The sequence below is a fragment of the Medicago sativa genome, chromosome 4, assembly GCF_051527215.1.
Source record: "Medicago sativa cultivar Bolivia chromosome 4, Bolivia_mono, whole genome shotgun sequence".
NCBI lineage: Eukaryota > Viridiplantae > Streptophyta > Magnoliopsida > Fabales > Fabaceae > Medicago > Medicago sativa.
The window spans coordinates 72,843,638-72,857,474 of NC_140752.1; the positions used below are offsets into that span (position 1 = coordinate 72,843,638).

At 33.2% G+C, this 13,837-nt stretch overlaps 1 protein-coding gene and 1 long non-coding RNA gene across 3 annotated transcripts; one reads left to right on the forward strand and one right to left on the reverse strand.

Annotated features, from left to right (window-relative positions):
• Positions 1–3,775: 3,775 nt before the first annotated feature.
• LOC146931628 (uncharacterized) lies at positions 3,776–4,609 on the forward strand. Its single transcript, XR_015008380.1, has 2 exons — positions 3,776–4,014; positions 4,122–4,609. It is a non-coding gene; the product is annotated as an uncharacterized LOC146931628 (long non-coding RNA).
• A 3,761-nt stretch (positions 4,610–8,370) lies between these two features.
• Positions 8,371–13,490, reverse strand: TPX2 (targeting protein for XKLP2). 2 transcript variants are annotated; one of them, XM_085703139.1, is made up of 18 exons: positions 13,212–13,490; positions 12,165–12,355; positions 12,012–12,080; positions 11,619–11,918; positions 11,434–11,526; positions 11,203–11,319; positions 10,950–11,102; positions 10,770–10,832; positions 10,606–10,686; positions 10,367–10,522; positions 10,150–10,281; positions 9,928–10,005; positions 9,713–9,832; positions 9,468–9,634; positions 9,216–9,324; positions 9,048–9,107; positions 8,859–8,953; positions 8,371–8,765 (listed from the first exon to the last, which is right to left on the reverse strand). In XM_085703139.1, the coding sequence occupies exons 1-18, from the start codon at positions 13,372–13,374 to the stop codon at positions 8,663–8,665; spliced, it is 2,250 nt and encodes a 749-aa protein (XP_085559265.1). In that variant the 5' UTR covers positions 13,375–13,490; the 3' UTR covers positions 8,371–8,662. The 2 variants fall into 2 exon arrangements, with proteins under 2 accessions (XP_085559265.1, XP_085559264.1); XM_085703138.1 differs by having other exon boundaries at positions 12,000–12,080.
• Between the last annotated feature and the right edge of the window lie 347 nt (positions 13,491–13,837).

Here is a 13,837-nt window from a genome sequence, read left to right on the forward strand (position 1 = left end):
TCGAATGAAGTTTATTCAAATAATAAATGTTAGACCCAACTCATTAATCATTGATAAATTACATTTCTTAAAAAAAAAAAAATCATTGATAAATTACATTTGAGTTCAATTAGTTGATTTTTTATATTTTATTCATAAATAATTAAGTGTATGATGTTTGGTTACATTTAGAGGTGTATAATTGATTAAGATGAATTTGGTTGCTTTCGAGTATAATTGATTTTGCCTTTTAGAATTGATTCTACTTGAAGATATTATTTGTAGCTTTTGATTATATAATTGATTTTTACACACGAATCAATCTATATATAAAAGTTGCCCCAAGCAAACAATTTTGCCCTAATTTTTCAGAAGCCCTAATGATTATAATTACTGTTTTACCCTATTCCAAACTTTAATTATGAAAAATAAAAAGAAAAATAGGGCTTTTCATCTGTTTGCGCTACAAACATGGTTGTTTCCGCTAAACCCTAACTGTTTTACCCTAATCCAACGCTACACTGTTATCCTTAAAAACAAACTTTTACGTTTTTTTCCTTGGAATCATGCACTATCTCATCCTCCCCACTTCCGAAGAAAAAATTCAAATTATTCATTCTCTCTGTTCACCAAGCTTATCCCTCTCTCAATATTGATTCATCATCCATTTTCTTCAATGTTCTCTCCACTCACTCTCCTCTCGGATCTCTCTCTCTCTCTCTCTCTCTCTCTCTCTCTCGCCGCAATTCCCTCCAAGGTTGTTGGTGTTTATTTTCAGTGTTACTGTTTTCTAGCTTCTGCAGAGATATTACTAATTAGCTTCTGATTGCATTTTGTGTCTTCTGTGTTACTAAACTTTGTTTTTGGCTTTGGGCAAATTTCTTTTGTTGTTCTGTTGCGAGTGGGTGTAATTTTTTAGCTAGGTAAATTAGATATCCTTCTTTACTTTCAATTCTTTTGCTTGCAAGTGACATGCAGTAGTTGTTGTTCATATTGTTGATTGTTGTCGGTTTCGTGATATTTTTATGCTAACCTGTTTTCTCTGGTTTTGTTTGGTGACGAATTGGAGTTTATTAGGAAATGAAGCAACACAAATTACTTGCTCAAAGGTAACGAAAATTGCAAGTTTAATTCAAATTATCTGCTCAAAGGTATGTGGACTTGCTTTCTTAATTTGTCTTTTATTGGAAGTTTAATTATGATCATGAGATGTTTGAGGAAATGTCTCAATCTGAAAAACTGATAGCAAATCTAGAACAACAACTTTGTAGTCGAATATTTATGCTTTTAAATCACATATATGATATTTGCGATTCTATATGAATCATATTTGCAGATTTCACTTAATTTTGTCATCATTTTTGTACTTTGTTTGAAATGTAGTGGCTTATTTTCATAACTTCCTAGCTTCTTTTTTTTTGTAAAAGGATATCTCATAAATTGGGATTTTAAATTGTGTTTTTCTATATTACTTTGTAGGTTCATAAAGCTGTTGAGCTTACTAAACCTGAATTTGCATAGCACACACATGTAGAGGTATACATATTTACTTTTCACTATTTTCTATTGAATTTGTAGTCGAATATTTATGCTTTTAAATCACATATATGATATTTGCGATTCTATATGAATCATATTTGCAGATTTCACTTAATTTTGTAATCATTTTTGTACTTTGTTTGAAATGTAGTGGCTTATTTTCATAACTTCCTAGCTTCTTTTTTTTTGTAAAAGGATATCTCATAAATTGGGATTTTAAATTGTGTTTTTCTATATTACTTTGTAGGTTCATAAAGCTGTTGAGCTTACTAAACCTGAATTTGCATAGCACACACATTTAGAGGTATACATATTTACTTTTCACTATTTTCTATTGAATTTGTAGTCGAATATTTATGCTTTTAAATCACATATATGATATTTGCGATTCTATATGAATCATATTTGCAGATTTCACGTTAATTTTGTCATCATTTTTGTACTTTGTTTGAAATGTAGTGGCTTATTTTCATAACTTCCTAGCTTCGTTTTTTTTGTAAAAGGATATCTCATAAATTGGGATTTTAAATTGTGTTTTTCTATATTACTTTGTAGGTTCATAAAGCTGTTGAGCTTACTAAACCTGAATTTGCATAGCACACACATGTAGAGGTATACATATTTACTTTTCACTATTTTCTATTGAATTTGTAGTCTTATGGATTAGTTTTTGAGATTACTAAACCTGAAATCAATTTCCTCCACTGTTTGATGTCTATGTGATAACTTCATTTGATAAATACATGGTTGCATTTACTAAGCACAGCTGCATTTTGCAATTGCAGGATCTATGGGTCCTAATGAAAACTTTGGGTAGAGCACTGGTTTTTGTACCCATCTTTGATTATTTTTGCTGCTACAACAACAACAACAAAATGTGTTATATTGACAGTTTCAAGCGACAATTGCGGTAAAGGGGCCTTCTCACCAAGGTACTTTACTAATGCAATCAACTATCCTATGTATATCAATTTTGGATTTCATGTTCGTGTTTTGTTTCACCATTGGGTTTGATATTTGCTGGTGCGATTGTATTGAAGCAACACAAGTGCGTATGTAATGGAGTCCTTATTTTTGTTCAAGCGAGTTGTTACCTTATCTTAACATGATAATTATGTCTAACTTTTCAGGTGCACCGTATTGAATGGCGCCTACAAAAGCTCATGACGGTGTCGTTGGTTGTGCAATGTACTCATGGAGAGACTATTTAACTAATTAAGGTATATGTAGTTACAATAAGATTTTGAATTATACCTGAAGCTAGAATCTCAAACAGCTATTAGTGAGTGATGATATTAAATCATTTTAATATATTGAAATAGTTGAATAGCTGCTGAGAATAATTGAACACTTTTGTTCAATGAATTGTTTACTCTGCAGAGGTTATTTATATGTTGATCACAATATCCTATGTTGATTCATATTTTGTTAAAAATGAGTTTTTTTTTTTAATTCATGGGCATCTCTCTTTTGAGTTCCAATTTATCCGCTTCTATACCACAACAACAACTAAGCCTTCTCCCACAAAGTGGGGTCAACTACATGGATCAAATTACGCCATAGTGCTCTAATGGGTTCTTTTTTAAATTAGGCCTTATTTACTTGATCTTCTGACTTAGAAAGTGCTACTGTACTTTAAATTATACAGGATTTATTTAAACTCCAATAGAAAAACATATATAATAATCAAAATTATTGAATATCAATTTTAGTAAGTTTTGTCATTGTATTTTTGACATTCTGAATCTGTCTGTTTCATATCTGCTATTGTTATATATTACAAGGTACCTTTGAAGTTGTTGTGTGGTATCTGACTGGCTGAATGTGTAAATAGGGTCCTCTTAATAGTTATAAATTGTGATTGAAAATGTTACTAAGTCAATTGAGTTTTATTTTAATTTTTCCATAAATTGATAATATTGATGGGATAAAATGATGGAAGGATAAAAGTTTACAAAGAGGAAAATGAAAATGGGGGATAAAAATATGTTGCTTTATGACTTTATCAACCAAATATTCTTCTTTAATTTTTTAATTATTCAGTAAACTTATTCTGAGCATGATTCTTACTAGCATTGTTTACACTTTCAAGTTTGTTCGCTTTGTGACACATACCCAGAATTTGACACTTTCAATTTCGCTTAATTTTTCTTAAGGCGTGTTTCTTTATCTTGATAAAGAATCAAATAGGTCATTGTGCGAGAAACAACTTTGAGAATATGCAGATGTGACCCTGACTGGTATCTTGATTGTGAGATAGATATTATTAGCATCAACTCTTCATTTTGTTTTTAATGAATGGTTCTTTTGTTTATGAAATTGATTTGGTGTCGACAATAGTTCTTTTTGTGAGAGGTTTCTGAAAAGTGCAATTAAGGTTATGTTGATTTGTGTGTTATTTTTTAATGACTTATTTTTCCAATCGCGCCAGATCTGGAGTTTATTTACGATTGACAGTTCACATAGTCATGGTCTTCTCTTATCAGTTAATATCGGGTTGGATTCTATACGTTTTGGTTGATTTCTTGATCTGCAGACAATGATTATGTTCCTACTGGATGCATCTCATCTGATTAGGTGTAGTCCTTTTGCCTTTGATATAGCCTGTCATCGAGTTGGAGTTCCTCAGTCTGAGTAGCGTGTTCCAGGTTTAGCTGTGTTGAGATATGCATATTGTTCCAGGATTTTGGTTGCTGTATTTTGAGTGGGGAGTTGATGTTACAATAAGTAGAGATGTGACTTGCAGACTATCCATTTCGGGCTATTTTTCTGTTCGCCACATTTGTTTGGACTGTTGCTGTATTTTGTGAGAGATGCCTTATAATTGTGCATCTCATGCTTTTTTGTGGCAGCAATTACCTTTGTTTGTTTAGTTTGCTAAGTTTTAGTGATCAAGTTTCTTTCAACTTAAGCATAAGAATATGTGTTTTGATAAAGTTGTGTGGTTTTGGTGTTATTACTCTCTTTTGTTAAAAAGATTGTAAAGGTGTAATTTGGTTCTCTGACCAACTTATTAGTGTTGAACTCTTCTGTAAACTATAGTTATGTTGTAATATTTTAATATATTTTTGTTACAAACTATATAAAGAAAAACCATCAATTCTCCTAAAAAAGAAATATTATTTTTTGCCAAGAGCACCACTACCTGATATTTATATCGACTGTTAAGGTGGTCTTGCCTTATGTTTTGCAAGGAGTAAATATAGTTTAGCTTATGAAAAATGAAGATTAATTTTACATGATCATATAATTTAATTTGTAAAAGGTACATAGAATAATGCATATCAGATCATCCTTTCCCTGAAAAAAGAGATCATCCTTATAGATTTTGTCAAGATTTATGTATATTTTTTGATTCATTCTTGCTATCCATATCATTAATTTAAATTTCGATTAATTATTGTTTGTGTGATCTGTCATTAACATCACAGGTTTGTAGTCACAATTTTTATGTTCAATTGATATCCATAACCAATGTCACGTTTTTGCTCAAGCTGAATATTCATCCTCTGTCTCATATTAAGTGAGTGATACAGTTGAATCAATCACACATATCAATGCATATTTTTTATCTATAATATATTTATTATCTATTAGAAAAAATTATCAAAATTTAATATTTTAAAAATATTCATCGAGACAAATTCAACATCTTATATGAGATTTATATTTGTATATTAGTATAAAAGACATGGTCAAAGAATGTCAATTCAACAATCCACACTGTCTCCTTCAAAAAAACAATCCACATTGTCAACTAAGTCATATATTTTGGAACGGAGGGAGTAATGTGTAACGTGACAAATTAATGAGGGTTGATTACGTTAGTAAATCATTCCTTAATTAATGAGATTGGAGTTTTTGATCATTTAGGATGAATGAAAAGTTTGTTCATGTTCCTTGGCTCAAGGTTGAACTCCATATTATTAGGCTCCCTTCCCCTATGAATTGGTCCACTAAAATATATTTAAATTGACATAGCAATATCTTACTAATTTGCCCACTAAATATCTTACTTATCTTATTAATTGTCCCACTTATGCATAAATATACATAATTATATATATTTTTTTGAAAGCATACATAATTATAGATGATATGTAAATATCTTACATCAGTATTAAACAATTGCCTTGGAACGTTGCAAAATTCATTAAGTTCCAACAAGTATACTATCACGATGTCTAAGCAAAAATAATCACAATTTCCTCAAGTACAAGTACATAGTTTTAGTGTAAACGCTACTCATTTGTTTACAATGACATCCACTTTTAATCTTTTATATGGATAGGACTTTGGAACTCCTTCTCAAACCCATTTAATGCCTTAACCCTTTAATCATTGGATTGCATCTTATGAAACAGAAAGATGATTTAATGTGTGTTTGATTTATGATTAATAATTTACTCAATTACTAAATATCACATTAGACCCGTGCGGCGCACGGGTCGATGGTCTAGTTTATAGTTAAATTCACTTTTACATGAATGTATCAGACCACAAATCATTTTACATTCAACTTACTTTTAGTCATAATCAATTTTCTCAAAAATCATTTTTTTTTCCTTTTATTTCTTTCACAAATATTTTATGCTTTTTATTAGTTGATGGTGTGCACGTGCTTGTGTATTCTTTTTTTTTTTTTTTACCATTATATTAGCCACTTAGCAGTAACTAATCAGGAACACATAAGGTGAGTTCTCCCTTTTCAATTAAATTTATTTTATACGCATTGAACCCTTGCATGCTTAAGGAGCCTAAGTCTCTTGTCACTTTTTTTTTTTGAAAGGAGTCTCTTGTCACTTGAACCATTGTCTATTTTCTATTGTAGTTATTTGTATTAATTTAACGTATTTTGTTGTAGTAGGGACAAATTTGAAGAACAAAATGTTATAGCAAATTCTGATATCCTTTTTAGTTTGATAAATGTTACTCACACAAATCTTTTTCACATAAATATATGTATGATTAATTACATATAGTTGGTGGTTAATAGTATCATGCATTTTCTTATATTGATTTTATTTTTAATGCAGTTAATTTAGTTCATTACATAGTTGATAAATTACAACATCTTGCTATACTTTATGATATGGGTTAAAGGAAGCTGCAATGACGCACCCTGCAATGACAAGTACAGCAAGGGCGTGAATCCGAATTCACATTTTTTTTTTTTTTTTGAAATTCCAACAACTTCATTAAATAATAGAAGAAGAACAACAATTAGAGTTATCAACCAAGGAAGGGACATACCCCAACCAGGTTCCACTACTTGCTTGCATAGCAAAGCCAACTAGACTATGAGCTAACAAGTTAAGCTCTCTGCCTATATAGTTAACAGACACAGTTTTGAACTCTTTCATGAGCAAATTACAGTCAGCCACAATATGATCAATACTTGCAATACTATTGGAGCCTCTCTAACACATTCAATTACTACAAGGGCATCAGATTGTACAATGATATTTTCAAGCTTTTGGTCTTTAGCTAATTGGAGAAACCATCTGATACCAAGAGCTTCACCTAAGGCTGGAACAGTATTCATCATTTCTTTCTTTGTTGCAGACAGGATTATGGTACCATAGGGGTCTTTGATCACACAGCCTGCAGTCGTGACTCCGCAAGGGAAGCAACCTGCATCAACCTGAACAATGTAAGGATTGGGGAATTGATCTATAGGGGCTGTGACTTGATTGTGCTGCATATGAGATTGTTTCTTAGGCAAAGCTTTGTTATATTCACTAACAAATTCCATAGCTTCTGCAGCTATTATATGCGGGATAACATTCAGCTGTTTAAAAACATTTTGGTTCCTGGCAAACCAAATTTTTCACATAATAGTACAAAACATTTGAGCCCCTAAAGTATCTTTTCCTATCAGCCACCCTTTCAGCCAGTCATTCAGAGGTTTGTTCTCAGGCACATGAATTCCCAAGCAAGAAGAGAACCAGACCAGCTTAGCAATGTTACACTTCATAAAAAGGTGTTCAATGATTTCGATATCAGAATTACAAAAAGGACACAGGGGTTCAATTTTAACGTCTTTCTTGCTCAAATTTCCCCTAGTTGGTAGGATGTTTTTTGCTAGTCTCCAAACAAAATTCCTCACCCGGTTAGGCAGCTGGACATGCCAAATCTTCTGCCACAGGTTGTCATTAGGGGCAGTAGAGGATCCTGGAAGGAGTCTCCTCCTCTCCTCTCCAAGTAAGTGATAAGCTGATCTCACCGAGTACCTTCCATCTTTTTCTCCTTGCCATACTAAAGTATTCTCCGGCATTAAAAACGAGCTTATTGGTATCTCACGTAATGATTAGATTAATCCTTTTTTCTGGCTTTTAGAGGGTGAAGGAGCGAGCATTGTAGATAGTTTTCTGTATCTAAATTGGAAAAAACACTTTGCTGAATAAACTATAGTGAAATAGTGTGAATCTACATAAATTTGGTTTCAGTTATTTACATACAAACTGTAGTTAAATAATACTGGATAGTTTACTGCGTATCTCAAAAGTTTGTTACAATTTCAATTTTATTTTCGGTCATTCTTCACTCACTACGAAAGTCCTAAAGCTTTTTCAAATAATTCTTTGTCACGGATAAATTTTTTAAAGATATCGGCTTAGTTTTATTGAAGATGAAGTAACAGCGGTAGTAGCTTGGTTGGAGCATTTTCTTGAGCATCATCAACTTCATTTCTTTTGGCATGAATATCATTTTCTTGGGATTTTTTGACCAAAAGAATCCATAATTTTAAAGTATCATGAACTTATTCCTCAAACAGTTCATAATCTTAATTTATCAATATTAATGTTGAATTGGTATCACAAATAGTTTATACAGATGCATTAGCTGCAATTTTTGACCAAAAGAATCATAATTTTCAAGTATCATAAACTTATATGGACTAACTCAGTTTTCATGAGTTATTCCTCAAACAGTTCATAATCTTAATTTACCAATATTAATGTTGAATTGGTATCACAAATAGTTTATACAGATGCAATACAGATGCATTAGCTGCAATTTTGAAAAATTTACATCAAAGAATACAGATTTATATATTACACTATTACAGAGACACCTAGGGAGGTGCCAAGGATTCAAGAGTTCTTGAACACCAAACTTTGATCAGATCTGATACTCCCAGTCATCTCATGCTAGTAGCAGGGCTCGAAGTTGTGGAACCATTGAACCGTCTTCTTTGGAGTACACGCAAGTTTGGTGACTTGGGTTTTGTTGTTTTAGAAGTCCTGATGCAACAATAGAGTGCAGCTAGCTTTATAAGTATTCAAAAGATGAAAAATGGGGATATAGTTTAGGACAGTTTCAGATGCATGACTTACTTTTGTGGGCAAAAAGGATTATTAAAGTTTGGAACTGGTCTAGCATGAGGGACCATTGTCCTTCTCATCTGTTTCAGTGCCTTCTCTTCCTCTATCTGCAAAGTTCGTTCATGTTTGCAAAATCAGCATCAGTCAGTCATTCATGCAACTAAATTCATATGCTCTGACAGTAACAACGAATATTCATACCATTCTTGCTGCTTCACTTTCCTCTCTGTATCGTTTGTATACCATTTCTTTCTCCTTAATCTATAAAAATTAATCGAGAATTGGTTAAACTATAAATAAATACCTTTGTTTCCAGCTATCTACTTGTATCATTTAAAGTTGAAGACAAAAACGGACTGATTTCATTACCTTCTGATCAAATTGTGCTCTATCCACGACTCGATGATTCAAATGTAAATCAAACTCTTGAACTTGTGTAAGGGGTTTGCGGACCTTCTCTGGAACTGGGATTGGGTCCCTGCAAGGTACATTCAGATGAAAAGAAATTTAGGCTCACTACTTGTATCATCATTGAAAATATGCATGCTTCGAAAAGAAAAAAAAGTCCTGGTTGTTTAAATTTCTTTTGAAGAAAATACGCATGCTTAATTGATTGCTCACTCTTTTAATACTGGTTGCGCCTTAAATTTTCTCATCTGTGCTTCTTCTCTTTCCATTCTAAGTCTTTCTTCTTGTTCCCTTTGCATTTCTTCCTCATGTCTCACTAGACTCTCCAATTGAAAGGGCTCTGGTTTTGTGCATTGTTTGGGTTCTGGCTTTGGTGGGATCTGCAAATTATCAGTAGATTTAATAATAATGTTGTAAAAAATTGTATATATGAACCACCAAAATGAACACTTTTGTACCACGGGATAGTCGGTGGTATAGGGGTATGGGTTAGCCTTTGGAACCCTTGTTGCTTCCTCTTCCAATTCTTTCTGCAAAAGTTCCATGTACAGTTTCTTCTCTTTCTCAGCTCCTCTTTCCTGCCACATGATCAAGAATGTTGGTATTAGAAGAATTGGCCAATCAATGTATTGCATTAACCTGTCAAGTTTCAACCAAATGGAAAGAAACGAACCTCAGTGTGCAGATGGAATGGATTTGGAGTAGTGGTTCTTGGAATTGTATTACGTGCAGGTTCAGACTTCAAAGAAAGCTGCAAAATGGAAAGAAAAAAAGAAGTAAATGATTTTGGAATATAGAAGTGATCATAGATATACTATGCATATTACAATCTTCTATAATCTGAAGGAAAAAAAAACTTGGGAGCTGGTTGTACATTTTAGTCTATACCACCCACCTTGTCAAATAAATCAGCCACTGCGGTAGGAGGTGGAAACCTCTCACTTGTTGCAAAGTGAAATTCTTGAGGTTCGGTAACATGTTTCTTCATATGGCAGAATATTCCAATATCCCCTTTACTTTCAAAGATCTGATAGATATACTATTAGGTCAGCTAAATGACAGAATGAAAATCTTAGGATTGGTTAACGTCGTAGTTAGCTTGTCACTATTACCTTTTTATTTAGGGGTCTTGCCTTGAATTTAGGAATCTTTTCAAGTTCCTCTTGCTCAATTTCTAATGAGCTTTTCACTGTTGGTGGGCGGGCCCTTAGTGACGTTTGGAGTAGTGGAGGTTTAGGTTCAGTGAGATGAGGTTTCGATGAGTTCTCCTGTTTCAATAAAAAAACATAAGTTACTAATGGATCAAAAATGAATGAAAAAGCTATTTGATTATCCTGTTAGTAAAAAATACCTTATGAGACACCTCTGATGAGGCTTTTGAAGCTGAATCTGTATTTTGATGAGCCCTAGCCAATGTTTCTAGATGAAATTCCTGATGAAAATGGAAATGTTAGTTCAACACACTCTCACATATTAGTTAATAAAAATATCTCTCTATTCTTTGGTCTAGTTTACCTTAAACTCTGGTGGTTGGGGTGTACTTCTTGGCATGGGAGGCAAGGTTGAAGTTTGCAAAATCTATAGAGAAAATAGAGAAACATAAATTTAAGCACTAAAAAAGAACACCTATTTGACTGAGTAAATAACAAAATTTAACTAAATCACAAAAAAAAAAAAAAAAACATTTAACAGTACCTTCTTATTTAGTGTTCGAGCCTTGAATTTTGGCATTTTAGCCATCATTTCTTCCTCAAGCTCAGCAGCGCTCTTCACTCTAGCAGGGCGAACCCGCTGATTTGTCTCAAATTCAGGTGACTTAGGCCTGGTCAATGTTAGTTTCGGTTTTGTCTGTATCAAGGAATTATCATCACAAATAATTAGTCAAAAAGTACTCGAACATCCCAAGGTGCAACAAAAAGGTAAAACAGGGAATGTGATTGATAATTACATGGGAAAGAGTGTTGGCCAGGGGCAGGTCTCTCGTACTAGACTCAAATTTCTTCATCATTTCTGCCATTGATTTAAATGGTGCTGCTGGTGTTTTTGGTGTGTCACGAACATAAACCTTTACATAAAAAGTTCAATCAATGTTTACAAAATAGCTAAAGATTGAAACAAAGGAAATGATCGTAAGGAAATTGATCGTATATGAAATATTAATTAATGAGACAAAACAAACCTTTCTGTCCTCATTCTGAGTTTTGCTAGTACTTGAAGAGTAACCCAGTTTTGACTTATCATGAGGCAAAGTTTGAGGTTTGAGATTCAGAATCTGAATTGTTAAAAAAATGTATAAGCTTGAATAGTTAAAGTTTGAGGTATTTTGGCCAATACCAGAAAACGAAGAGACCTTTTAACAATTACCTGTCTAGTTTTCCCTCCTTCTAATTTTTGCCTTTTAATGGCTTGATTCTCTTGGGTGAAGTGGGGAGTCCCTGCCGTGCTCTTTGTGGCTGCTGACTGTAATCGAGTTTTGGTATTTGTGGATACCTTCTTAGAGTTCTGCTGCTTCTTAGAATTAGTGGAAGCTGCATTGACATTTTTTCGCAATGCTGGTTTTGGTGTGCAAGCATCTTTTCCTACTTCAACAGATGCTCCTCCTATGGATGTCGCTGTGTTTATGATCTCCGCTTTATGAGTACTCATTTTCTTACCAACAGCATCCTGATAGATAGATAGATATTATGAGACAATAGTAATAAAAACCATGAGAAACAAATTAGTTATGGGGATGCCAAAAATTACCACGCTTAATACCTCAAGAGAAGTTGAATTATTTCCTTCGGCCTCGCAGCATGGTGCACCCTCTTTCTTAATGGTAGAATTCTGAAAAATGAACTATGAGCAAATGGTAATAATAACCAAGAACCAAATTGTTGGGTAATTACAAAAAATGGCACCAGCAATTACCATGTGAGAAGCAATTGTAAGGTTTTCTTCCTCGGCTCTATCATCTTCCTTTACTTTGCTAATAATGCTCTGTGGTTGAGTATTTGATTCCAGAACTCTATCTTCAGCCTTTGGCATATTGTCAGCTTCACTAAAATCACATAATGTGTCTACAGTAATGGATCTACCAGCCTTGATTTTAGGCATGAATGCTGCAACAAATTGAAAATCCGACCAAGTAAACCCTTTGTACATCATAGAAACAATTAAAACAATGTCTAAAGCTCAAGTATGACATTGATAAACAAAGTTCTCTGGCCGAAACATAAAACTATGAGGATCAAAAGCCTTGAAAAGCAATTTGTTTCATCTATGTATTCTAAGTGCTAGTGCAACATAATTTGTTAGGATATAGAATAATGACTAACTAGAGTAGTTAAAGTAGTTAAGATTTGTTAGTGGTTAAAGTTAGTTAGATAGTTGAGGTTGTTTCAAGGCTATTTGTAAGGTTTAGTGAATAGAGCAGTGACACTATTGTGTAGGGGAAACCCTTGAGAAATTGTATCCTATTTCTTAATCAAATTGTTATTTCTTCCGAACCCAAGTCTTGGGTTCCTAACATAATTGAAACACAGTTCCTATAGTATGAATCATATAGAGTTTCTTTAGTACAAAATTACAAATCATAGAATTGAAATCCCAATTACCAAGTCAAAATCAAAACTTCACCCACCCTAAGCAACAAAAAATCTGAAAAAACATTGAAAACTACAGAATAAACCCAAGTAGTGAATGAAAGAAGAATTCACAAACACAAAATCATCAATCAAGAATACATAACAAAACCCTAATTCACTGTCTCCTTCACAATTTCATTCTGACAAGAAAAAAAAATCAACTTTATCGATCCACACACACAGTTCCAACTTTCCTACAGTCTTCACATTCAAACCCGTGATTCAAAGAAGAAAACCCTATCTTATAATTGAATTTCTGAAAATAAATCCTAATTACGAAATCAATTTCTCATGATTAAATTGATAATTGAAAGAAGAGAATGATGCTTACGAGAAGGAGCATAAGATAAAGCGGTGTGAAACCAAAGTTCAGCCCTACGAACATCGTCATCGGATTCCACTTTCAAGAAATCGAAGAATCTCGGTGCACAGAATTCGTAAATCTCGTCGATGATCGTTGTGCCACCACCGCCGGTTCCCTCCTCCACCGCCATTTTCAATTCCGATTAGGGTTTGTATGAAATTGAATTAATGAGATGAATAGAGAGAGCGTGTTTGTGTAATGTAATTGGAGGGAAGTGTGGTAAGAGAAGAGAGAATTGAGAAAGATGAAGAGAAAGAAGGAGTGTGTCGCTCTGTAATGTTGTTAAAGTGTAACGGTTAGTTTTCTAACGGTCGAAAATACTTTTTGAACAGTGCAACGAAAATCTATCTATGTTTTTCTATTCTAACGGCTATTTTTCTCCTCTTAATTACACTATTTTATTTATTTTCTTTTTATGATTTTCTATATTTATTTATTTTCATTTCTTAATTCTCACTATTTTTGAGCTAATTTTGTGGGTTGTGCGAATAACTCCCTTGCTCGTGGGATTGTGGCGTCTCGCGTTCGGCTTCAATATTTTCCTTCTCTGTGTGGTATGTTGACAAGATCCTTATTACACAACTTCATGGTCG